This window comes from Gracilinanus agilis, chromosome 3, assembly GCF_016433145.1.
Source record: "Gracilinanus agilis isolate LMUSP501 chromosome 3, AgileGrace, whole genome shotgun sequence".
In the NCBI taxonomy this organism is placed as follows: domain Eukaryota; kingdom Metazoa; phylum Chordata; class Mammalia; order Didelphimorphia; family Didelphidae; genus Gracilinanus; species Gracilinanus agilis.
In genome coordinates, this window is record NC_058132.1 from 35,135,962 (window position 1) to 35,160,490 (window position 24,529).

Consider the following 24,529-nt stretch of genomic DNA (forward strand, 5'->3'; position numbering starts at 1 on the left):
ATCTCACCACAGTTGGTCCACCCACAGTGAGCAAGCGGGTAGGCCTGCCAGTCTGGGTTTCCTTCCCCAGGAAACTGGGTCATTGGATTGGAATGGGGATGGGGGGGAGGGAAGAAGAGAAGCGGATGGATTCTCAAATACCCCTCCCCACCGAGGTTTTATTGATGATTTTGCAGCACAGGGAGTCAGAACCCTGAGTTCAGAGCTGGGTTCAATTATGGACAAAGTCAATGTTCTCTGCACAATTCAGTTAGATTCATCAAGAAATTTGTTGATCTCTTATATCATGCATAGCACTTGGTCTCAGTTTACCCGTTTGTAAAGTAGGTATAGTAATCCTTACGGTTGTTCATGCCCGATTTCTAATCCTTGAAGTCCCTCATTTGGGTTTCTGGGAGGGTTTCTTTGAAAGTAGCCCCCAGCACAAGCTGGGGCCAGAGGAAGGACGACTCAGGGGATGGGACAGAGGAAGGACAACTCAGGGGATGGGACGGCATTCCGTATGGAGCAGAAGACACAGCGTTAGAGCTGCGCGAGCGAGAAAACCCCAGAAGACCTCCTCGTTCCCCCATTCCCCAATCCACCCACCTGGGACTCAAACCGCTTCCTCCCCCAGGTCTTCACGGACCCCAGCAACCTCCAGAGGCACATCCGCTCCCAGCACGTGGGTGCCCGGGCCCATGCCTGCCCCGACTGCGGGAAGACCTTCGCCACCTCATCCGGCCTCAAACAGCACAAGCACATCCACAGCACGGTGAAACCTTTCATATGTAAGTTGTCATGGGGGTGACTGGCCGGCCGGCCCGCAGGGCCATCGCACACATCCCGAGGGGCTCCCCGGCCAGGCTTCCAGCTCCTTCTCCCCCTCCCCAGCGAGCTGGGGCTCTAATTGTGGAGGCAGAGAACAAGATGAGATTCCTCAGCGGCATCCCCTCCCCGTCCATCTCTCCTTCCCCAGCACCCACCCCTTCTTCCCCCTCCTCCTTGGCCAGATTCCTGTTTTTTCAGAAAACATTCAGGGCAATTTCTGAGTTTTCTGACAAGTTAAAAGCCCCATCTCCCAGAAGCCTCTGGTGCCACCGTGCCCTCTCTCCTCCTCTCCCCTCCTCTCCCCTCCCTGCTCCTTCTCTTTTATTTCCTTTCTGGTCCCTTGATTTGGCCTCTCCCTTTCTATCCCCTACTCATACTATTTTTTTTTCCTTCCCTGAAGGAAAAATTTATAATTTTTATTTTTTATAAATTTATATATTTTATTATATTTTATATTATATAATATATTTATTATATATTATATAAAATATATTTTAATATATAAATTTATAATTTATAATTCAATAATGACTGGAGGGAGATTCAGTTCTCCTGCAGTCTACAACCTGGGTCCCAAGTCTCCCACTCCTGCTGGGCTCTCCCCACAAACAGAACTCCAAACAGGATCAGGAATTTGAATGAATGAATGAATGAATGAATGAACAAATGAATGGAAAAAAGCATTTAGTAAGTGCTATACGCCCAACTCTGTGCTAAATTCTGGAAATAGAAAAACAAAGATAGTCTCTGCCCTTGGGGAGCATCCATTCTAATAGGGGACATGAGCACACCCACATGCCGAAGAGTGGTGGCCAGGGAGGGGCACTTGGGTTTGGAAATGTCCAGGGATGGGGACTAGAACCAGCCTATGATGGGACTTGAGAACCAAATTCAGAGACAGTAGAACGGAACTCTCTTGTGGGATCTCAGGTACCCAGGAAAGTGTTAGGAGCCCCTTTCAGGAGAGCTAGATATAGACACATACATAAACATAATAATAATATTATTATATATAAACATGTACATATATTATATATACAAGGATCCAGAGAGAGTCTGCTTCCTAGACTTTTTTCATCCATAAAATGGGACTCATTGAGGTCTATTTTTCTGGTCATTGATTTAAAAATGACTTCATTCAGGGACAGCAAGATGACTCAGTGGAACAAGAGCCAAGATTTGAGATAGGAGGTCCTGGGTTTGAATTTGACCTCTGACACTGCCTAGCTGTGTGACCCTGGGCAGGTCACTTAACCCCCACTGCCTACCCCTTACCACTCTTCTGCCTTGGAACCAATAGTTAGTATCAATTCTAAGACAGAGGGTAAGACTGTTTTGTTGTTTGTTTTTTCTCATTCATTCATTCATTCATTCATTCATTCATTCATTCCACAAATACCTGTCACCCACCTGCCATCATTAAAATTTGCCAAAATACAATGGCTCAGGGTCTGGGGGAGTATCTTGCCCTACCATAATGCTGACAGGAAGCAACAGGTCAATAAATCAATCAATGAACCTTTATTAAGTACCTACTATGTGCCAGGCCCTGTGCCAAGCTCCGACAGCGGGTCAGTCCCCCATCTTCAAGGCAAAGGGCTTTGGCTTCCCCACGCTGCACGTTGACATTTCTCCCTCCTCCATCCCCTGCCCTGATGTCTCTAGAGGGAGGAGGGAGGAGGTACATGGTGTATTTGGCCCCCGTCCCCCCTCTCCCACCCTGCCAGAATCGCCCTGCTTCCCCCACCAGCCCAGAGCCACAATCAGGTTTGTGCATCAGCATCAACACATTTCTGGCCCACAGTCTTGTTTTTTAAGCTACCAGCCAAACCTTCTCCTGGGCAGGACGTAGGTGAAAAAATAAACAAAGTGCCCTGATGGGCCCCTTCCCAGACCTTGGAGAAAGGCACTGGCAGGGCGGCTCTCAATGAGCCTCAGTCCCTGCTGGGAGAGACTATTTCCTCTGGGATGGAAGCCCAGGGCAGAGACGGGAGAGGTAGGGGCAGGGGGGGTGGGGGTGGTGGCAGGGGAGAGGAAGAAGGGAGAACAACTGATTTGGGGAGGGGGGAGGCGAGTAGACTCTGGGAGGAGATCTTTGACTTTTGAAAGAGAAGATGATGGTTTTTTAAGCACTAATAACTATTCTGTGTGATGAGGGGATGGGATAGCTGGGTGAGTTTGAGATATTCTAAGCTGGCCCTTAAAATGAAATCATGCATTGCATTTAGAAGTGACTCCCTCTCCCTCTCTGGTCAGTCCTGCTCAGATTATATTAACATTAATTAACCATCTGGTTTCTATTATAATTTTTAATATTATATTATTAATGAATATTATATTATTAATGAATTAAATGGAGACAGCTGGGTGGCTCAGTGGTTTGAAAGCCTGGCCTGGAGATGAGAGGTCCTGGGTTCAAATCTGCCCTCAGATACTTCCTAGCTGGGTGACTCTGGGCAAGTCACTTGACCCCCATTGCCTAGCCCGTACCGCTCTTCTGCCTTGGTAGGGTATTGATTCTAAGATGGAAGGTGAAGGTTTAAAAGAGAAAACCGTTCAGTCTCAAGATGTCAGGCTTTCCAAGAGCACCCAAGACCCCTTGGTTTCCTAGCACTGATAGATCGAAGAGGGGGTACGAGAGAGAGAAGGGGTCAGAGAAGACAAGCGAGGCTGGGGAGTCTGTGCCCCATCCCCCTTCCCTCCCAGCCTGGCTCCTTGGCCTTCTACCCACTTGCATGCCATCTGACCTTGGCTTCTTGCTAAGGAGATCAAGCTAATGAGAAAACCCCCAACTTGGCCTGGCTGTGTTTATATAAATTTCGCCCAGTTTGGGAAACACAGTTGGAGATTAGATTAGACGTGTATAATCAACCTTTATGCATCCTCCAAACCACTCCATAGCATCCTCTGGTCCAGGCCAAAGGAGTTAGAGGGAGGCTTAAGGAAAGGGGGGGACGTTTGCCACCCCCCACCTTGGGAAGAAAAACATACAAACCACTCGAAATACATCCGACAGTAGCGCCTTGGAAAAGCGTCGGCTCCTTGATGGGCAGCGATCCGTCCTGATCCAGCACTGTGGTGCTGGGACAGATGCCCCATCTGGGGCGCAAGCCTCCCTAGGAGGCCACACTGTGATGGCACGCTACATGTAAAAGACACACATGCACACACAGAGAGAGGCACACAGCCCCAGGCTCTCTACCAAAAGGGTCTATTGGTTTCTTGTCCCACCAAGCCCACAAACCCCAGCAAGTACAGTTTCCTGATCCTGGTCTCAGAGGATAAAAGGATATGGAGAATGTATGGATTTGTACGAGGCTGTACATGGACACACATGTACTAGTGGAGGAGAGGAAGGAGGGGAGAGCCATCGAGGGGGAGCAGGCTTTCATCTCAGTTTGTTGCTGTTTTAAAATGGGAACGGGGAGAGGGTGGGAGCCATTTAAGTGTTGAGCGAGTCAAGAAATCTGCCAGCGTTTGTGTTGGGGCCCTCCATGAAAGGGGATGCTTTTCCTCCACCTTTGAGGAAGGTTGAGAGGAGAAGAGCCTTGGAAGAGGAAAGAACAGCCCAGATGAGCATCTTTGGGCCAAAGACGTGAACAGGCAGGGATACCCAAAGGAAAGTCAGTGAGGGGACTTGGGACAGGAAGGCTGGGCTGGCTGGAAACCAGTAGGGCAGGTCCCACCTTTGCAAGGGACCTCTGAGAGTCTGATTTGGGAGTCCTTCGAGGCATCTACTGTCCCTCTCTGCTTCCCACAGACAGGGCTGCCTGTAAGCGAGTCACCACCCTAAGGCAAAGGGCATCTGTGTTGGACTGAGTTGATACAATCCTGTTCTTCCCCAGTATTCATCCCAAACCTCCAGGATGTCACCCTCCTTAAAGAGTTTTCTTTGGTAGGACCACAAGACCCTTGGGGGCCTCTCCCAAGGCTTTCAGTTTCCTTCATGCCCACATGCCTAACTAAGCCTCACTTGTATGAGAAAATATGCCTTGGGATGTGGGAAGCGATGGCACAAACATGCCTCTGCCCAAGCAGGGCTGTAGCCACCAAACGGGAGGCCCCCTCTTGAGCCTTTTGGCTTCTGGCACAGAACTCTGCTCCAAGCCACATTTTCAGTGTTAAGGATTGCAAATCTCTAATGAGACCCTGACAGAGAGCTAAGTGTAGACCTCTAAGTATGCAGCTAGAGTGTTGGTGCACATTTGGCCAATTACTTATTGAGATAGAAGGTCTGGCCTCTTTCCTTGCTAAAGGCAAGGGCTGGTCTGAGGAATATTTATAGAATTATCCCTGTGGAGGGGCAGCGACTCACTGTAAGCAAGAGAGAGAAACAGAGACAGAGACAGAGACAAGGAGGGGAGAGAGAGAGATCAAGAGAAGAAGGAGGAGGAGGAGGAGGAGGAGGAGGAAAGGAGGAGGAGGAGGAAAGGAGGAGGAGGAGGAAAGGAGGAACTCCGAGGTAAAATAGTATTACACCAGAAGACTGAGGATTTGTGGTGAGAGTTAGACATGACTGACATCATTGTTCTACTGGGGCTTTATTTAGGAGGCAAATTGTCTTGGTGTGTGTGTGTGTGCGTGCATGCATGTGTGCACACATGTGTGCATGCATGTGTGAAAGAGAGAGAGAGATACAGATGAAAGAGGGAGAAGGGAAGAGAAATGAAAGAGAATGTCAGTGAAAATGAGAAACAAGATAAAAAATGAAATGAGAATAAGAGAGGGCTTGAGAAAGAGAGAATAAAGAGAGTGAAAATCAGGGAGAATGAAAAAGAACTAAAAGTGAAGGGAAAATGATTCTGAGAGAGAATATAAGAAAAAGAAAGAATGAGATAGGGATGAGTGAGTGAAAGTGAGAGAAAACATTTAAGAAAGGGAACAAGGAAGATAAAGAATGAGAGAGGTAATGAGATTGAGAGAAGGAATGAGAAGAGAAGAAATACAAGAGAAGGAATCTAAGTGGAAAGGAGGAGAGAGAACGAGAGCAAAGTATATATTTTGTTATTAACTCCCTTCCTCATTTTAGAAAAACAAGAGGAAAGGGAAAATAAAATATGCTTGTAGACAGGTTCATTTCACATGCCAGTGGGAAAGAGCAGAAAGATAAAATCTGGTCTCAGCTACTTTGTCCTAATGTCTTACACTCTATCTGATGTTGTCCTTTCCTGTTGAGAGAGCAGGCAGAGTCATGCCTGGCTCCTGAAGTGGCTCAATGTGCCTGGGGTAGCTTTCCTGGTTCACTTAGGGTCTCCAGGTCTGTACTTATATCACTCATCAGATGTTTTTTAGCTATCAATTCCCCCCTCCAGCCTCCTGCTCCTGACTCCAACTGACTTCTTCTTTCTCCCACTAGCATCCTATTTACCATCTCTACTCAGTTTGCTATTTTCCTTTGTCACCAAAAAGCACAGGAACTTAGCTCCCCAGACTTTGAAAGGAAGGAAAAAATGAAAGAGGAAAAGAAATAGAGGAAGGAAGGAAGGAAGGAAGGAAGGAAGGAAGGAAGGAAGGAAGGAAGGAAGGAAGGAAGGAAGGAAGGAAGGAAGGGGGGGAGGGAGGGAGGGAGGGAGGGAGGAAAGATATGGAAAAAGAGATCAAATGTAATTCTCCTTCCTGTCACTGCTCTTTTATACAGTGCTCAAATATTAAAGGGAAAAATGAGAGTGAGAACATTTGGAAAAATAAAATATTAGAAAGTGGGTAAAAAATCCATTGTGTCCAGTCCAATCTTTACAACAATTGTCTCAACAACTACAATTAAAGCAAAAGTTGGGAGAGGACATAGCTTAAAGGCTAGGATGCTGGCTCTCCATATTAGATTCCAGTTTTTTGGAAATGATGGAGCCATGACCTCCTGTAGGCATATTCCATTGGTTTCATGTCTCTCTCCAACAAATTCCTTTTATTCAGCAGAAAAGATGGAGTCCATTCCTACTGCCAGTTTCTCTTAGAGGCAGAAAGGTTGTCGTTAGCAGATGACATTATCACCTCCATTCTCCAGCAGGGAAAATTGAAGTGCAAAGATTGAGCAGCTCAGAAATGGAAAGCTCAGGAGTCTTGGGGGGGGGGCAGAAATAAATTCAATTCATGGTCCCATGTATGGTCACACAGTCCTTCCTATCCCAGCTTGCCTCTGAGGATCTGCTCCCTTTCTCCCCACAACTCCTACTCACGAATGTTACATGAGAACAAACCCGAGAAGTTAAGCCATAGGTATGAGTATCGAGAGGATGAAATTGGCACCCTTCTTTTCCCATGAATGTTGAGAGACAATATGGCATAGTGCATAGAATGCTGAATTTTTGAAGCAGAAGGACCTGAATTCCAATCTCCCTTTTCATACTTCCTTTGTGATCCCTGGCCAACCTGCCTAACCTTCCCAAGCCTCAGTTTCCTCATCTGCAAAATAAGGATAACAATAGAACCTACCTAATAGGCTGGTTGTGAGACTCGAATGAGATTTTTGTAAAGCACCTGCAAGTAACCAAGGGCTATTTAAATTCCAGAATTATTGTCATTATGTTTATACAAAGGATCTATGATTCCATCAGCATAGGGAACTCCCATTGTGGGACTTCTTTTCACTGGCACAGATCGCAATCAGTCTGTGACTTAATAACTCATATAACAATTTAAGGTTTTGTAAAAAATGCTCTCTGTGTTATAGTATTAATGGCATTTCTATAATGCTTTGAGATTTGCAGTGCCCCTTACAGATGTCATCTCACTTGTTCCTCAGCCACCTCTGTGGATATAGATGCTGTTATTATTCTCACTTTACAAATAAGGCAGCTGAGGGTCAGGGAGATTAGAGGTGATTTAAGAGGACAGCTAGGTCACTCTGGATGGAGAGTCAGGCTGGAGTCAGGAGGTCCCAGATTCAAATCTGGCCTCAGACAGAACCTCCATTGCCCAGCCCTTAGCACCCTTCTGCCTTGGAACCAATACATAGTATTGATTCCAAGATGGAAAGCTAAGATTTATAACAAAAAGTAATGTAAAGGGGAGAGGCAGGGCAACTAGGTGGCTCAGTGGATAGAGAGCCAGACCTGGAGAGGGGAGGTCCTGGGTTCAAATATGGCCTCTGACACTTCTTAACTGTGTGACTCTGGGCAAATCACTTAATCCCCATTACCTAGCCTTGTGATGGCAAACCTATGGCACACGTGCCAAAGATGGCATGCAGAGACCTCTCTGTGGGCACCCACCACCTGCCAGAGTTAGTTACTAGAAAGGCTGAGGGACTCCACGGAGCTGTTCCCTTTCCCTTCTCCACTGGCCCTCTGCCCAGCAGCCCAATGGAAGCACTTACTCCATCCTCAGAGTGGAGCACCCCTATCACTCCCCTCCCTTTCTCCTTCCCCTGTCTGGGGTAAGGCCACAAGGTGGGGGCATGGCATGCAGTCTCTAAAAGGTTCTAAAAGGTTGGCCATCACTGACCCAGCCCTTAGCACTATTCTGCCTTGGAACCAATGCTTAGTATTGATTTCAAGATGGAAGGCAACAAGTAATGTAAGAGTACAGGCTGGGGGGAGGGAGGGGGCAACTAGAGAGCCAGATCTGGAGAGGGGAGGTCCTAGGTTCAAATCTGGCCTCAGACACTTCCTACAGTTGTGTTGTTCTGGAACTAATACTAATAATATTGATTCTAAAATGGAAGGTAAGGATCTAAAACCAAAAATTATTAAAGAGTCAAAGTCACACTGCTAGGAAGTATGTGGGGCAAGATTCCAAGCAAAGGCTCTTTGACTCCAAGTCCACCGATCCCTGTGGGAAGCTCAGAAGAAGACAAGTAACCAAGCCATCCCTCCTGCCCTCCCTGGTGGCCCTTGTGCCCGGTGGCCCCCAGCCCACTCCCCAGCAGAGATTTTCACGGTAATTTCATATTGCTTTTGTCTTTGGTTTCTGCTGATGTTTTAGGTGAGGTCTGCCACAAATCCTACACACAGTTCTCCAACCTCTGTCGCCACAAACGGATGCACGCGGACTGCCGGACCCAGATCAAGTGCAAAGACTGTGGCCAAATGTTCAGCACTACCTCCTCTCTCAACAAGCACCGGCGCTTCTGCGAGGGCAAGAATCATTACAACCCGGGGGGCATCTTTGCCCCGGCCTTACCTTTGACGCCGAGCTCCATGATGGACAAGTCCAAACCGTCTCCCAACCTCAACCACGCCGGCCTTGGCTTCAATGACTACTTCCCCTCCCGACCGCACCCGGGGGGCCTGCCCTTCTCCACGGCCCCTCCAGCGTTCCCCGCCCTCACTCCAGGATTCCCGGGGATTTTCCCTCCGTCCTTGTACCCCCGGCCGCCTTTGCTACCTCCCACCCCGCTGCTCAAGAGCCCTCTCAACCACACCCAAGATGCCAAGCTCCCGAGCCCGCTGGGCAACCCTGCGCTGCCCCTGATCTCGGCGGTCAGCAACACCAGCCAGAGCGTGTCCGTGGAGGAGAAATTCGAGGGGGGGCTGGAGAACTCCTACCTGGAGAAGCTGAAGGCGAGGAACAGCGACATGTCCGACGGCAGCGACTTCGAGGACGTGAACACCACCACGGGGACGGACCTGGACACCACCACGGGGACCGGTTCGGACCTGGACAGCGACGTGGACAGCGACCGGGACAAGACCAAGGACAAGAGCAAACCTACTGAGAGCAAACCGGACTTTGTCAGTGGCTCGGGGGCTCCCGGGGCCCCCAACAGCATTAACGAGGTCCCCGTCTTCTACTCCCAGCATTCCTTCTTCCCTCCACCCGAAGAGCAGCTACTCCCTACATCCGGAGCGGCCAACGACTCCATCAAGGCCATCGCCTCCATTGCCGAGAAATACTTTGGGCCAGGCTTCATGGGAATGCAGGAGAAAAAGATGGGCTCCCTCCCGTATCATTCCATGTTCCCGTTTCAGTTCCTCCCCAACTTCCCCCACTCGCTCTATCCCTTCACGGACCGCACCCTCAACCATAACTTGCTGGTCAAAGCCGAACCAAAGTCGCCCCGAGATCTCCACAAGGTGGGCAGCACCAGCTCCGAGTCCCCTTTCGATCTCACCACCAAACCAAAAGAGATGAAGCCCATCTTGCCCGCCCCCAAGATCGTGCCCCCAGCCCAAGCTTCCGGAGAGGAACAGCCTTTGGACTTGAGCATTGGGAACCGGATCCGGGCCAGTCAGAACGGAGGAAGGGAACCCCGGAAAAACCACATTTACGGGGAGAGGAAGCTCCTTCCTAGTGAAATGTTGCCCAAGATCTCTCCATCCCAGCTCCCTCAACAGCCTTCCCTGCACTACGCCAAGCCATCGCCTTTCTTCATGGACCCAATATACAGGTATTAACATACCCTGCCCTCACTCTGGCCTCATCCCGGCTGGGTGGTACCCTCTGGGGGGCGGAAGCGGGATGGAAAGGCTGCGTGTGTTTTGTTGTCTCTTGAGGGGACCCCAAGATTACTCCTAAGTTGTTTTGCAGACAGGGACTGCTCAGCCACTCCACCCCACCCCCAACCAGATGTGGCTGTCTCCAAATAGCAGAAGGTCAGGTATTTCTGGTTGCCATTAATGCGTTTATGCCACATTCCCCATTCATTCAGTCAACCCGTACATCAGGCTCTGTGCTAGCCGCCCAAGACGCAGAGACCGAATAGCAAACAGTCCTCATCCTCAATAAGCTTCTGTGCTGCCCCAGAAAAACCCAGAGAAGCAAACTGTCTATACAGACGAAATACAACTTATTTGGATGAGGGAGACACCCGAAGTTTGTTTAGAGAATCCTCATCCTTCAGCATGAGGGAGCATCCCTTCCTCAGCTGCAGCGTGGGGGGTAGGGAGCATCAGGGGATCCCCACCGCCACTCAGGAAGCATTTCCAGTGGAGAAGGCAATGCAGAAGTGCCTTTTAGGGGAATGTGTGCTCTCAAAGGAAATAACAATAATAATAATAACAACAACAACAACAACAATAATAATAATAATAGCATACATGTATGAATATGTGTGCACACAATGTGTGTACATGTGTTATAGTGTGTACTTGTGTGTTGTTTGATGTGTTTATTGTGTACATGTATGTTATATTGTATATGTTTTATGTGTTGATACATACTGTGTTATTGGATTATGTGTATATGCATATACATAGATTGTGTATGCATGTATATTCATATGGGATATGTATATTTTGGTATACATGTGTATTATATTTTATATATACATATATGTGCATATATCATATAGGGTATACATAGATATATGTGTGTATGTATCATATACTGTATACATAGACATATGTGTGCATGTGTGTACATTATATGACATATTATATACCATCATCTTATATATAATGTAACATGTAATTACATTATATAACAAATGATGTATATGTTTATATGTACACACACTAAGGTTCAATGTCTATACAGAGTAACTTCCAAGGAAAGTGTCACACCTGCTGGGGGAGAGGTGGGTCGTTCAGGGTTTTTTGGAGGAGGGAGGGGCCCTTGATTTGATGCTTGGCATGAATTTAGGACTGCAAGAAGCCACAATGAGAAAGGAAAGCATCTGAACCATGTGCAAAGACCTGGAATTTGAATCCAGCCTCAGGTACTTACTAGCTGTGTAATCCTGGGCAAGTCACTTCACTTCTGCCTGCCTCAGTTTCTTTATCTGTAACATAGGGGTGATAACAGGGCTTGGCCCCCCAAGATTGTTGTGAGAATTAGATGGGCTAATCAGTATCAGGCGCTTACTTAACCCAATACCTGGCACACAGGAAGTGTTATATCAAATGTCAGCTCTTATTAATATGAAGTCAGTCTGGAAAGCCAGAGTGGAGCCAGCTTGCGAAGGGTTTTCAGAGTTCAAGAGAGATATATTTGGTTTCCCCTAGAGGTGCTAAGGAGCTCCTGAACTTGAGGGCTGAGGACAGAAAAACCAAACTAGGGCCAGTGGGCAACTGAGGAAATGTGCTGTGATTCTGGGGGTTGCCATGAAAGATGGGAAGATCCTGGCACATCCCAAACACTTTCAGAGCCCAATCAGCTTTGCCTGGAGCTCTCTCCAAGAGTTCTCCCTCATCACCCCTCCCTGGAGGCCAGGCTTTTTCTGAGTTCTTCTCCAGCTGCTTCTCTTGTTGCTTTTCTCATTTCCACAAAAGGGAGCCAGCCTCTGCTCTTCCCAACCCCTAGGGCCTCTTTCATTCCCTGCCTTGTTTCCTCCCCTGAATGTTATCCATTTCTTCCCATCACAGTCCCTCGGACCGCAGCATCCAATCTCAAGCCCTGGAAATGTAAAGGCCCATTCTTCCAGATCCCTTCTAAACTGATCCCTTTCTTCTCTGACAAGCAATCACTTGCTGAGAGCCCCCACCTTATATTTTCCATTGCTTGCACAGAAAGGAGAAAAGCAAAGGTTAGTCAAGACCACAAGGGATCAAGACAGAATTGAGTGGGAATGTTGCCATATTCCTTGGGTGACAAGTCAGTTCTCTCTTATTTTCTCTTTCTCCCTTCCCAATATCCTCCTCTTCTGTGAACTCCAGCCCCTCTCCAAAGCCCAGACCAGTTTGTGGATTGGGGGCACAATATAAATTTAAAATAGGAAGAGACCTCAGAGACCAGCTGACCTGATTCCATCATTTTGCAGAGGAAGAAACTGAAGCCCAAAGAAAATGATTTACCCAAAGTCACACAGCTAATTAGTGGTAGGATTCAAACTGAGATCCCATCAACTCCTGATTCAATGTTCTTGACCCAGATATGATGGAGAGTGGGTAGAGGAGACCTCGACACTTTTTTTTTTCTCCCAATCTACCTCAAATCCTGCTTGATTTGCAAGGGAGTAATGACACAGTAAGAAAGAAGTTGAATTTGAGATGTTTCTTTTTCTGTAAAAAGAGCTTAGCTATATGATTTATAGCCTTGTTGGCGAACCTATGGCATGCATGCCAAAGGGAGCTTTTCCTGTCTCCGTCTCCATGTACAGGATATTCCTCACTTCACTCACCCCTCTGCCCAGCAGCCCAATGGGAGTGCTTCCTCCCTCCCCTGTCTGGGGTAAGGGGGTGACTCACATATGGTGTGAGTTGCAGTTTGGGCACTCAGTCTCTAAAAAGTTTGCCATCACTGACTTATAGGGACCCTTCTGGTTTTAAATCTATGAGCTTTTCCTCTGACTCATCCTTAATGGATTCAACCCCAGAGCCTGCTAAGAGGAGACGCACAAAGTGAGATTGTCTTCTCCCTGGAAAAGCTGAGATTTTCTCTTGCTTTCAAGCCTGAGTCCCCTGACTCGTAGGCACTCTATCCCCAAACTAACCTGTATGACTGCCTCAGTTACTGTTTTCTAGCTTGCTCTGATAACTAGGTTTGCTCTCTTAGACGAACTCCTGAAGGAAAGGGTGGTAAGAAGCCCTGGCCATAGCAGTCTAGAATTGAGAAAATAATTCTCAAGGAAATTTCATCCAAGAGGCTTGGACCCAACCTCCTTCCTGAAGGTTTTGCTTTCAAGGAGTCAGTCCTTCAGTGAAGGCTACGATAAGCAGTCTGGGTAACCAACGTAAGTGGGGCTGGCCGTCGGCAGGGAGAGGGGACAGGACGCCAAGAGACAAGGCGGGTGAGGACCTCACACCTGCCCTGTCCCTGGTTCCCTGCTATCGTGTGGTTCTCAAGTGTGGTAAAAGGAATTATGTCAGTGCCTAACAGGCCAAGGAACTGTCAGCTTGGACGAAGATTAGTGAGGGGCTCGTTTGGTCCGCCAGCTCCCTCCACCAAAATGTCCCTTCTCACTTGCTTACAAGCACGCCATCTGTGGTCCCTCCAGGCTGGCCTGTGTCTTCAAACAGATCATACTTTCTGCCTAGTGCCTGACATTGTCAGCCTTGGAAATATCAAAGGAAAGCAAGAGTGGGGGCCCGAGGGAGAAGAGAAAGAGGGAGAGAGAGTCCATGATGGTGTTGCTCCCTAAATATACCTTCTTTGTCTCGTTAGAGAAAGCCAGTTGAAGGGGGGGAGATGGGAAGGGCACAGAGGGAGGACGGGGGAAATGATTTTTTTGAGTCGTCCAGGGTTCCACCACCCCTGTGTGTTTTCACGACAAATGTTACCATAACACGGCTCAGGCAGGCCCTGCCAATTCAAACAAGAGAGCCTGGATTCTTGGGCAAAGCCAGGAGACAGATGTTAGCAGAGGGAAGGAAGGAAGAAGCATCATTTGTCTGAATTCTGCTGGGCTCCAGCAGCTCACCCGAGTCAGGGGTGGGATCGTTTGCAAACCAAATTGTTTGTGTAACATATACCATGGTCAGACTCCTAAGTCTGAGCCAAAAGACGTAGGGGAGGTGGGGGGAATTTTGTATTTAAAACTGGGTTCCACTCCAGCCACAAGCACTTACTGGCTGCATGACCCGGGGCAAGCATTTTACCTCCTCAGTGCCCTCATCTGTACAACGGACACCATAATACTGGCACTTTCTAGGGCAATAAAACCGTGCCAGTATTATGTGTGAGCTCCGAGGAAGGGAGGAGTACAGTGGAAAGAGCTTTGCTCTAAGGTCAAGGGAGCTGGGTTCTAATCCTGCCTCGGACACTTATGAGTGGTGCCATCTTGGGCAAATTATTGACTCCCTGGACCTCAGTTGCCTCATCTATAAAAAGAGGACATCTAAGAGGTCTTCCCTTTCTAGATTTAGGATCCTGTGAACTTCCCAGTGTAAAAACTGAATATCGCAGAGGAATCGCTGTAAATTCTGCCCACCTCAGCAGCCTGTGCATTTTAGGAAGGCTCAGCAAAGAAATAATGGTCCCTTACGAGTGTCGAGTAGTTTATACAGTACAGAGCTGTTCTGCACACATCATCTCTCCTGGGTTGCCCACAATCACAAGCTCAGTCAGCTACAGAGAAGGAAGTTGAGGTCTTTGGAGCATATGTGACTTATTTATCCAAGGTCCCTCAAGCTAGTAAATGACAGATCTGGGATGGGAACCCCATGCTCTGACACCCCATCCATCGTGAATTCCAGTGCACCCCACTGCCTTTTCCTCCAGGAAGGCAGACTTTCTCCACTGGAGATCTGTTTATTTTGCAATTAACAAAATTACCCGAAATTGGGCTGGAGGGCATCGAAATCTAACCTCCTGCCACTGGCTGAAGGGTTTGTTTAAAAGACGAATTTCTCTGTCTGGGATGATTTAGGTGAGCTTGTGCCTTGAGGCAGGGAAATTGGAGGGAGGACCTCCCAAGGTCAGACAGGCCATCCATCAGCAGCAGCATCTTACCAAATGCTTCTAGAGCAGCCTACCACACTCAGGACTGTGTCCAAGGGAATGAAAAGAGAAAAAAAAAAGTCCTTACCCTCAAGGAGCTTATAGTCTAGTCACATAATCAGCAAGTAATGGAAAGAGAACAGAGCTCCAGCCCCAGCTTCAGCATTTCCCAGATTGTGGGTCCCTGGACAAACCACTTAACTCTCTCAGCCTCCTCTACACAAATGGGGAAAGAATACTTTTCTTGTCTCCTGCAAAGAAGAAGAATGAGAAGAATGTGTAGAGAGAGAGAGAGAGAGAGAGAGAGATAGCTAAGCACATAGATGTATCCATGCGGGTGATACATCTATGTGTGTATATATAGAATACATAAGAATATATAATAAAAATGCCCTGCATATATGAGGATGTATATATACAAATATGTAATAAGAATACATTATATTACATGTAAGAATATGTAATTAAAATGAATTATATAATGTTAGTATATATGAGGGTATTATATAATATATGAATATATAAGAATATACAGTAAAAGTGCATTGTATAATATATAAGAATATCTAATAAAATATATTATATAATATGTTCAAGTATAATAAGAGTGCATTGTATAATATATGATTTTATAAAAGGAATGAATTATATCATATGTAAGACTATATAATAAGAATGACTTATATATGACTATATACAAATAAATAATATAAGACTATATAATAAGAATGCATTTTATATTATATATGACTATAGAATAAGAATGTCTTCTATATTATATATGACTATAGAATAAGTGCATTATATATCATATAAAACTATAGAATAAGACTAAAGAATAAGAATATATATGATTATAGAATAAGAATATACATATATAAGACTATGTAGAATAAGACTATAGAATAAGAATGAATTCTATATGATTATAAAAGAATAAGACTCTAGAATGAGAATGCATTATATATTATATATAAGACTATATAATAAGAATGTTTTATGTTTCATATAAAACTATAGAATAAGAAATATATGATATACATAAGCCCATATAATAAGAATGCATTATGTAATATATAAGAATATACTAAATAATATAGAGATCCAATAAAATGTATGTAGTACATGAAATATATATTACAATTATAATGAGAATGCATGCTATAATATAGTAATGCATTATATATGCCTTAATGTGGTATTGAAATGATTATTACCATTATCATATTTTTAAGGCTGTGCTGGCTGCCTCAGGGATACACAAATACAGAAAATGGTCCCTTCCCTTAAGCATCCCATTGCCAAATTCAGTCAGCTGGCAAAGGTTTATTAAATGAGCATCTATTGTGCAGAGAGGGCATTGTGCTCAGGCCTAGGAGAAATACAGAGTGTAGATAAGATTCCCAGAAACTCCCCTGGAAGGGATATCAGAAGCCATTTAGTCCAGTGTGTTTGCATCTCCTCTGAAACATACAGCCTTGAGTTAAAGAACTTGAATGAGAAGATCCCATTACCTCCCAAAGTACTCTAGTAGATTTTGAATGACTCTGATTGTTAGAAAGTGGTGGTGGCATTTGAGGTTGCTTTTTTTTGTTGTTGTTTCTAACAATAGAACCTAAAACTGCTTCTAGATGGCTCAGTGGATAGAGCACTAGACTTGAAATCAAGGAGACCTGACTTCAAATTCAGCCTTTGATACATCCTAGCAGTATGATTTTGGGCAAGTCACTTAACCTCTGATTACCTCAGTTTCCTGAACTGTAATGTGGAAATAGCACTAGCATCTGACTCCTAGAATGGTTGTGAGGATCAAATAAAATATTTGTAAAGTGCTTTGCAGGTCTTAAATCACTATACATATGCTTGTTATTGTTGTTGTTGTTGTTGTTAAATTTTCCCAATTCCTTTCTGGTTCTGCTCTTTGGGGTAAAGCAGAACAAGTTTCATTCTTCTATACAAGAACCTTTAAAGGGTTTGCATAGACTTTAAGTGCTGAAAGAATGCAAAGGAAAAAGAAAAATGAGAACATCGGACTGGATTTCTAAGCTCCCCTTCTAAGCCTGCACATTCTAGGATTCTCTGAGATAAAGAAGCATTAGAGAGATCTGAGAAGGTGGGATGGGAGAAGAGCCTTAAGGAATGGGTAGGATTTGGATAGGCAGATGGGAGAGGGAAGGGCATTCCAGGAGAAGGGAGCAGCCTAAAGAAAGGCAGAGAGAAGGAATCAAGGAAGTGTAGGGATCTTAGTTCCACAGAGCAGCCTGACTAAAATCCCAAGGCAATGGCATATAAATTGGACAGGGCAGAATAAAGGAAAGAACACTGAGCTTATGTGACTTAGACAAGTTATTTCTCTTTCTAGAACTCAGTTTCCACTTCTTGAAAAGGGGATTTTTGATCGGATGAGTTCTACGGCCCCTTTTACATCCATGAACTCAAACAGCAGGGGATATTTGCTGGGGAAAATAAAGCTAGTTATGCCAGGCAGATGATGGAGAGCCCTGAATGCCAAGTTAGGGAGTTTGTAGTAATAGTCACCACTGATACGTATACAGCACTTTAAAATTTTCAAAGTATTTTGCCAACAGACCCTCCCCTGAACCTCACAATGACACTAGTTGATAAATACTACTGATATTTTTGTTGCTGAATGGATCAGTTGTGTCCAACTCTTCCTGACCCCATTTGAGCTTTTCTTGGCAAAGATGCTGGAGTGGTTTGCCATTTCTTTCTCCATTAGATTAAGACAAACTGAGGTTAAATGACTTGCCTAGATTTAGATAGCTAGTAAGTGTCTCAGGCTGGATTTGAACTCAAGATTTGAACTTCCTAACCCCAGGCCCTGTGCAAGCATGGTGGCACCACCTAGCAGCCTACTGCTGGTATTATTAGTCCCATTTACAGATAAAGAAAACTATCTCATAACTAGTAGAACCCAGGTCTTCCAGACTCACGGTCCAGCCCTCTATTTAATATGCCAAACTTTTGGACATAGGGAGATATTGATAGTCCTTAAGCAAGGAAATGAGGGATATGAGGGTGATGCTTTGGGAAGATGCCTCTATTGTCAGGCTCCATCCAATATTTTTCAGGCACATTGACCAGCTACTTATTCAGCAGGCTATTTTTTTTCAGTGGATTTCCAGTATCTTTTACAGCCCTGTAGGGTGTATGTAACCCTCTGTATTGTTGTCCAGCAGGGTGGAGAAGCGGAAGGTGACCGACCCTGTGGGCGCCCTAAAGGAGAAGTACTTGCGGCCATCTCCCCTGCTCTTTCACCCCCAGGTAAAACCAGTGGGAAAGGGAGGGAGGGTCTGGGAGACTGGCTAAGCCTGGGTTGGAGCTAATCTCTTGATAAAGGTTGTCATCATCTTCATCACCACCACCACCACCATCATCATCATCATCATTACTGTTATTATTATTATCAACAATAATGATCCTATATTATATAGTCTGCAAATCATTTTCATATACATTCTTTTAGTGTAGATTCTTTTGATTAGGGAAGCAAGGCAGGTCTAGCTATTCCATTGTTCAGATTTAGAAAATGAGGCTCCTCGTAAATAAAAGAGTCAAGACTAGAACCCAGGGCTTCATGCTCTTTCCATAATCCTTGGTTACCTCCCCTTGGCCTGTTAAGAATTTCAGATTTTTCTGTTTTGCTGCATCATTAAAAAGTCTCTCTAAGGGCAGCTGGGTAGCTCAGTGGAGTGAGAGTCAGACCTAGAGACAGGAGGTCCTAGGTTCAAACCCGGCCTCAGCCACTTCCCAGCTATGTGACCCTGGGCAAGTCACTTGACCCCCATTGCCCAACCTTACCAATCTTCCACCTATGAGACAATACACCGAAGTACAAGGGTTTAAAAAAAAATTTTTTAAAAAGTCTCTCTAAAGGGACTAAATGAAAACCATTCTTCCTGGCTTGTTTCACACCAGTCTAGGCAGTTTTATTCTTTCCTGGGGAAGATGTTGGGAAACACAGGGGGAAAATGAGTGGATTTAGAGTCAAAGCCTTTGAGTAACTCACTCAATTTTCTCTGAGCCTCAGTTTCCCCATCTTGAAAATGAAGAGAGTTGGGTGAAATGTTCTTAAGTTCCTTCAGAGACCAAGAACGATGACTGTACTATCTTATGTGCCTTAGTTTTCTCATTATCAGAAACATGGAAGGACCAAGTCTATTTCCATGAGGTTTTGACCCTTTACAATTTCTAAAGGCATTTGATCATTTCTTCCCTCTTCCAAAAAGAGGATTTGCAAAAGTCCAAGTTTACCCACAAGCCACCTGATACACTGCTTATACACTATTAAGAGAAATTCCTCCTGCATCTAATATAAGACTAGATGAGCCATCGATCAATATGGCATCCCTTTATTGATCCCCTACTATGTGTCTAACCCAATCCTGGGCCACCCTATGGGGGCTTTTACAGATATATTCAGCCAAACTGACATAGGGAGAGTCAAAGATCTGAATCCTTCAGCCTTTGTAGGACCTCAGGCAAAACCCAGAGTGTGGCACCTAGTAGGATCCTGATAAATATTCACTGACTTGATTTGGCTTCTTTTCTTGATTTACCTTCCTCCCTCAGACCTGCCCCAGAGGCCCCCTTGTGGACCAGGGTCCCAGCCCTCAAGCCCCCATCTATTGTTCTCTTTTTATAGAAGTTTCCCACCTTGGATAAATAACCCTCTGGTTTGTGAAACCTGGGCCCAGCCCGAGTTCACATCTAAACTTGGTGTCCCTCATTGTTTCTCCGGGCCCAGAGAGTTTGGTTAATAACTTCCCTCGATTTTCCTCCGAATGGGCTGGAAAAAGCCGACAAGCCAGCCAGGCACATCCTGTGTTTGTGTCAATGAGAATGGTGAGGAGTTCCTGTACGGAATGTGATAGGGAGGATCGGGCTGGGACCAGGGAGCCGGTGAGAAACTCTCAAGCCCTTGAATGAGTGGGCCCAGGGACAGGAGGGTGGGAGAGTTCTCATTGTTCAGACAATGAGAACTTCAGGAGTGGGTGAGCCCTGACCCCCAAAGAAACCTCCCCCCACCATACCCTCTCTCCTCATGTTGGTGGGGAAGGAATGGGAAGGGAGAGAGATCGGGAAGCCTGGTTATGGCCAATACTTTTTTACATCCAATGGGCTAAGAGGAAGATGGCAGGCAGTCAGATACCACTTGGTAACTGGCGCCATTTGCAAAGTACTATAAGTCACTCTGTGGAGGAGATCGATCTGAGAGCTAGAAATGTATCCCCATCAAGAGAATGAAATGACCCTATTGTGACCACAGAGGGGGGTTTCTTCTCAGAGATGTGGTTGTTCCAAGGAGAGAGGCAGGCATTCTGCCCACTGGACCTTGTTCAGCCTCCCAGCCCTAATTGGCTTGGTGCTTCCCTGGGACACCAAGAGGATTTGGTGCTAAGAGGGTGATGACAATAGGCAGCATTTCTAGAGGACTTTGAGGCACTTCTCTGACATCTCATTTAATCATGCTAACTTCATAAAGTAGGTTTTCCTAGATGAGGAAGTTGAGCCTTGGGCAGCTTGCCCAAGGTTGAACAGCTAGTAAGAATCTGAGGCAAGATTTGAATCCAAAGCTTCCTGACTCTCAAGTCTGGCAATCTAGCCATTATATTATACTGCCTTGGGGTCTAACCTCCTCCAGGGTCTGGCCATAATTGCTAAACTGCCCTTCATGTTTCCCATGAGGGCTTTCTCTGCCTGCCACTAATCCAAACGACCCAGGCCCCTTTCTGAAGGTTTTCATAGATTGTTTTGACTTTTGGGGGGTTTTTGTCATTGATGATTTCTTTTCAAGTCAACTGATTTTAGAGATCTAGTTCTCTCCTCCCTCCACTCCACATCATTTTAGTAGTTTGGAAACTAAGACCCACAGAGAGATCAGAGCGTCTTAGACTTAGAACTGGAAAGAATAGAGGTCATCCTGGCCACTTTACCAATTAGGAGACCTTGAGTCAGAGAAGAATATTAGGACTTAGAACTAAAAGGGACCTTAGAGATCACCTCCTTTTGTCATTTACCAATTAAGAAAGGCCTAGAACAATCACTTACCTTACATAAAAGACATTTTAAAAAATAAATGTAAATTTTTTTAAACTCTTACTTTTTGTCTTAGAATCAATAATGTGAATCAGTCCCAAAACAAAAAAGAGCTAGGCAAAGGGGGTGAAGTGATTTGCTCCATGTCACCTAGCTAGGATGTGTCCTAGCTAGAATGTGTCTGAAATCATATTTGAACCCAGGACCCCTGTCTCCAGGCCTGGGTTTCAATCCACTGAGCCACCTAGATGCCTCTGAAATTTATTATTTTTAATATTTTTTACTTTTAAAAACTCCATTCCCCCCACTCTTCTCTCCTATTCCCAACTGACAGGACAAGCAAAATATCAATTACATATGTGAAATCATGTAAAACATATTTCCATTTTAGTTATATCACAGGAAAAAGCAACAAAAAATAAAGAGAAATAAAGCAAAAGAGTTATATTTCAATTTGCACTCAGAATTCCTCCATTTTCTCTCTGGAGGTCATCCTGAGTCCTTTGGAAGTGCCTTGGATCATTGTATTGATCAGAATAGCTAAATCTTTCACAAATGATCATCATTATAACATTGCTGTTACTGTGCACAATGATCTCCTGGTTCTGCTCACTTTACTTTGCATCAGTTCATGTAGGTCTTTCCAGGTTTGTTTATTTTGTAAAGCCAACTTCCTGGCCATTTCTTGTAGCACAATAGTATTCTATCACAATCATATGCCATTACTGGTTCAGCCATTCCTCAATTGATAAGCATCCCTTTGATTCCCAATTCCACAAATAAACATTCTTATATAAATATTTTCATACATACAAGTCTTTTCCTTTTCCTTTCCCTTTAATCTCTTTTGGGGATCAACCTAATAGCAGTATTACTGGGTCAAAGAGTACGCACAGTTTTAAAGCCCTTTGGGGATAATTCCAAAATTGTTCTCCAGAATGGTTGAACCAGTTCATGACTTCACCAACAGTTAATTAGTGTACCTAAATTCCCTCATCCCTTCCACAATTTGTCATTTCTGATAGACATGAGGTGGTGATCCAGAATTGTTTTATCTGCTTTTCTCTAATCAATAGTGAGTTAGAACATTTTTATATGACTATAGATAGCCTTGATTTCTTCTTCCAAAAGCTATCTATTCATATCTTTTGGCCATTTATCAATCGGGGAATGACTTAGCTTTACAAATTTGACTCAGTCCCCTCTATATTTGAGAAATGAGGCCTTTATCAGAGGAGTTTGTAAAAATTTTTTATATTTCTCCATTGTCTATACAACCTTTTATTTATTTTTACCAATTACATGTAATAACATATTTCCACCCAAGTTTTCCTAAGTTCAGTGGTCAAACTTATCTCCCTCCCTCCCTTCCCTCCCCCATCCTGGTGCTGGCAGGTGATTCAATCTGGGTTATACGTGTGTTATCATGCAAAACATATTTTTCTCTTTATGGTACCTTTTAGCAAAATGTAGCTTCCCTGATTATCTCTTTTAATTAAGTCTATTTGGTTTCTCCGATATCCTGTTTATTACCTCTGCCTTTTTTTTACTTCAGCTGAAGTATAATAGCAACTGCTCCAGCCCTTCATCTTAACTCTGTATGTGTCTTTCTTTTTCCAAATATGCCTCTTGAAAACAACATATGGCTGGATTCTGGTTTCTAATTCATTCTTGCTATATGTTTCCATTTTATGGGTGAATTCATCCCATTCAGATTCACAGTTATGATTATTAACTGTATATTTCCTTGTATCTTATTTTCTTATGTTTATCCTTCTCTCTCTTTATATCCTATCTCTCTTCAAAATTCTGTTTTACTTCTGACTATCGCTTCCCTTCATCCTCATTCCCATATATATATATATATATATATACATATATATATATTCTTCCCTCTTTGAACGAATTCTGATGAATGAGCACCAAGCATTGTCTACCACCCTCTCCATTTTCCCCTCTACCATAAAGTCATTTGAAAGGAAATGTTGAGAGAGTTCAGCTGGGTTGCTGCTATACTCCATCTTCACAAAGAGGATTTAAATAAGTATTTATTGACTTAGACTGGACAGGCCCAAGGAGAGATGATTGAGATTGGAGGCGAACTTTGATACCACCTAGTTTGAGCTCTTCATTTTTAGAGAGAAAGAAACTCGAGTTGAGATGCAAGGAAAATCCATGATGGATAGCAGCTCATGGGAGTCACTGGGAAAGGACAATGCCCAGCATCATCTGTCCCAGATGCACCTCCCAACAAGAGTCTGGCCAGGTACCAGGCTCAATTAAAGACAGACCCAACCGTGACCCACTAACATCTCTCTTTGATTTCCTTCTCCCTCCTTATCTTACCCTTCCTCTCCTTCCTCCTTCCCCTTAACTCTCTCCTGTTTCATCCTTATTTCTCCTCTTCTTCCTTCTTCTTCTCTCTCCCCTGTTACTTTTCTTCCTCTATCTTTTTTCCCTTCTTTCTTCTTCACATTTCCTTCCTTGTTTTCTTCAATTCTTCTTCCTCCTTCCTTCTTCCTGATTTTCTTTTTTTGCCTTTTCTTCCTCCTCCTTCCTCCTTCTCTTCAGCAGTTTTTTTTTTTTAAATTATAACCAGTCATTGGTTCCCTAAATAGCAAAATATGCCTCTATCCCCAGGAGAGCCTGTGGCCTCTGCTTAGAATACTTAAAAGCCCCTCAGCCTCCCTGCCAGCTGCTGTCTCTGACTAAGTGTGGGTGGCACCAGGAACAATAAAATCTGCCTCCAGGTGTTCTGACAAAGGCCTCCAACTTGGGCACCTGAGTGCCTGTGTTTTGTTAGGTGATGGGCAGCTATAGCCAAGGGCTTTGCCACCAGTGATGAAATAACCTTTTTGAGTGATAGGGGCTAAGTGTTTCTAACTGTATATCCTTTAAATAAAGAGCCTAGATCTCCAAAAGAAAGGAGTTAGGCCAGGGCAAAAGAGTGGGAACTCTTTTTTCCCTCCTCTCTCAGCCTTTATTTTTTAATATCTGTGACCTTCTTAGTTCAGTTCCAAAGCAGAAAAGTGGGAAGGGTTAGGCAAGTAGGGTTAAGTGACTTGTCCAGATTCATAGAGCTAGGAAGTATCTAAGGAGATTTGAACCCAAGTCCTCTTGACTCCAGGCCTGTTTCTCTATCCACCGAGCTACCTAGCTGCCCCTCTTCTGAGCCTTTTTCACATTTTGTTTACAATAATTGTCAAACTATGAAAGACTTAGACTGTTCAATACAATGATAAGACAATTCCAAAAGACCCATGATGAAAAATGCTATCCACCTCCAAAGACAGAACTGATTGAAATAGAAAAATTTTTGGAGACACCTAGGTGGTTAAGTGGATAGAGAACCAGGCCTGGAGATGGGAGGTCCTGGGTTCAAATGTGGTCACAGATACTGCCT

The 24,529-nt window shown here is 44.7% G+C and overlaps 1 protein-coding gene across 1 annotated transcript in view; it reads left to right on the top strand.

The window, feature by feature from the left end:
- The window catches only part of PRDM16 (PR/SET domain 16), a 70,740-nt gene that overhangs the window by 7,244 nt on the left and 38,967 nt on the right, over positions 1-24,529 (top strand). Inside the window, exons 4-6 of the mRNA XM_044668651.1 lie at positions 527-770; positions 8,734-10,138; positions 18,267-18,351. Of these exons, the coding sequence (XP_044524586.1) occupies positions 527-770; positions 8,734-10,138; positions 18,267-18,351 (1,734 nt within the window). The remainder of the gene's footprint in view (positions 1-526; positions 771-8,733; positions 10,139-18,266; positions 18,352-24,529) is intronic.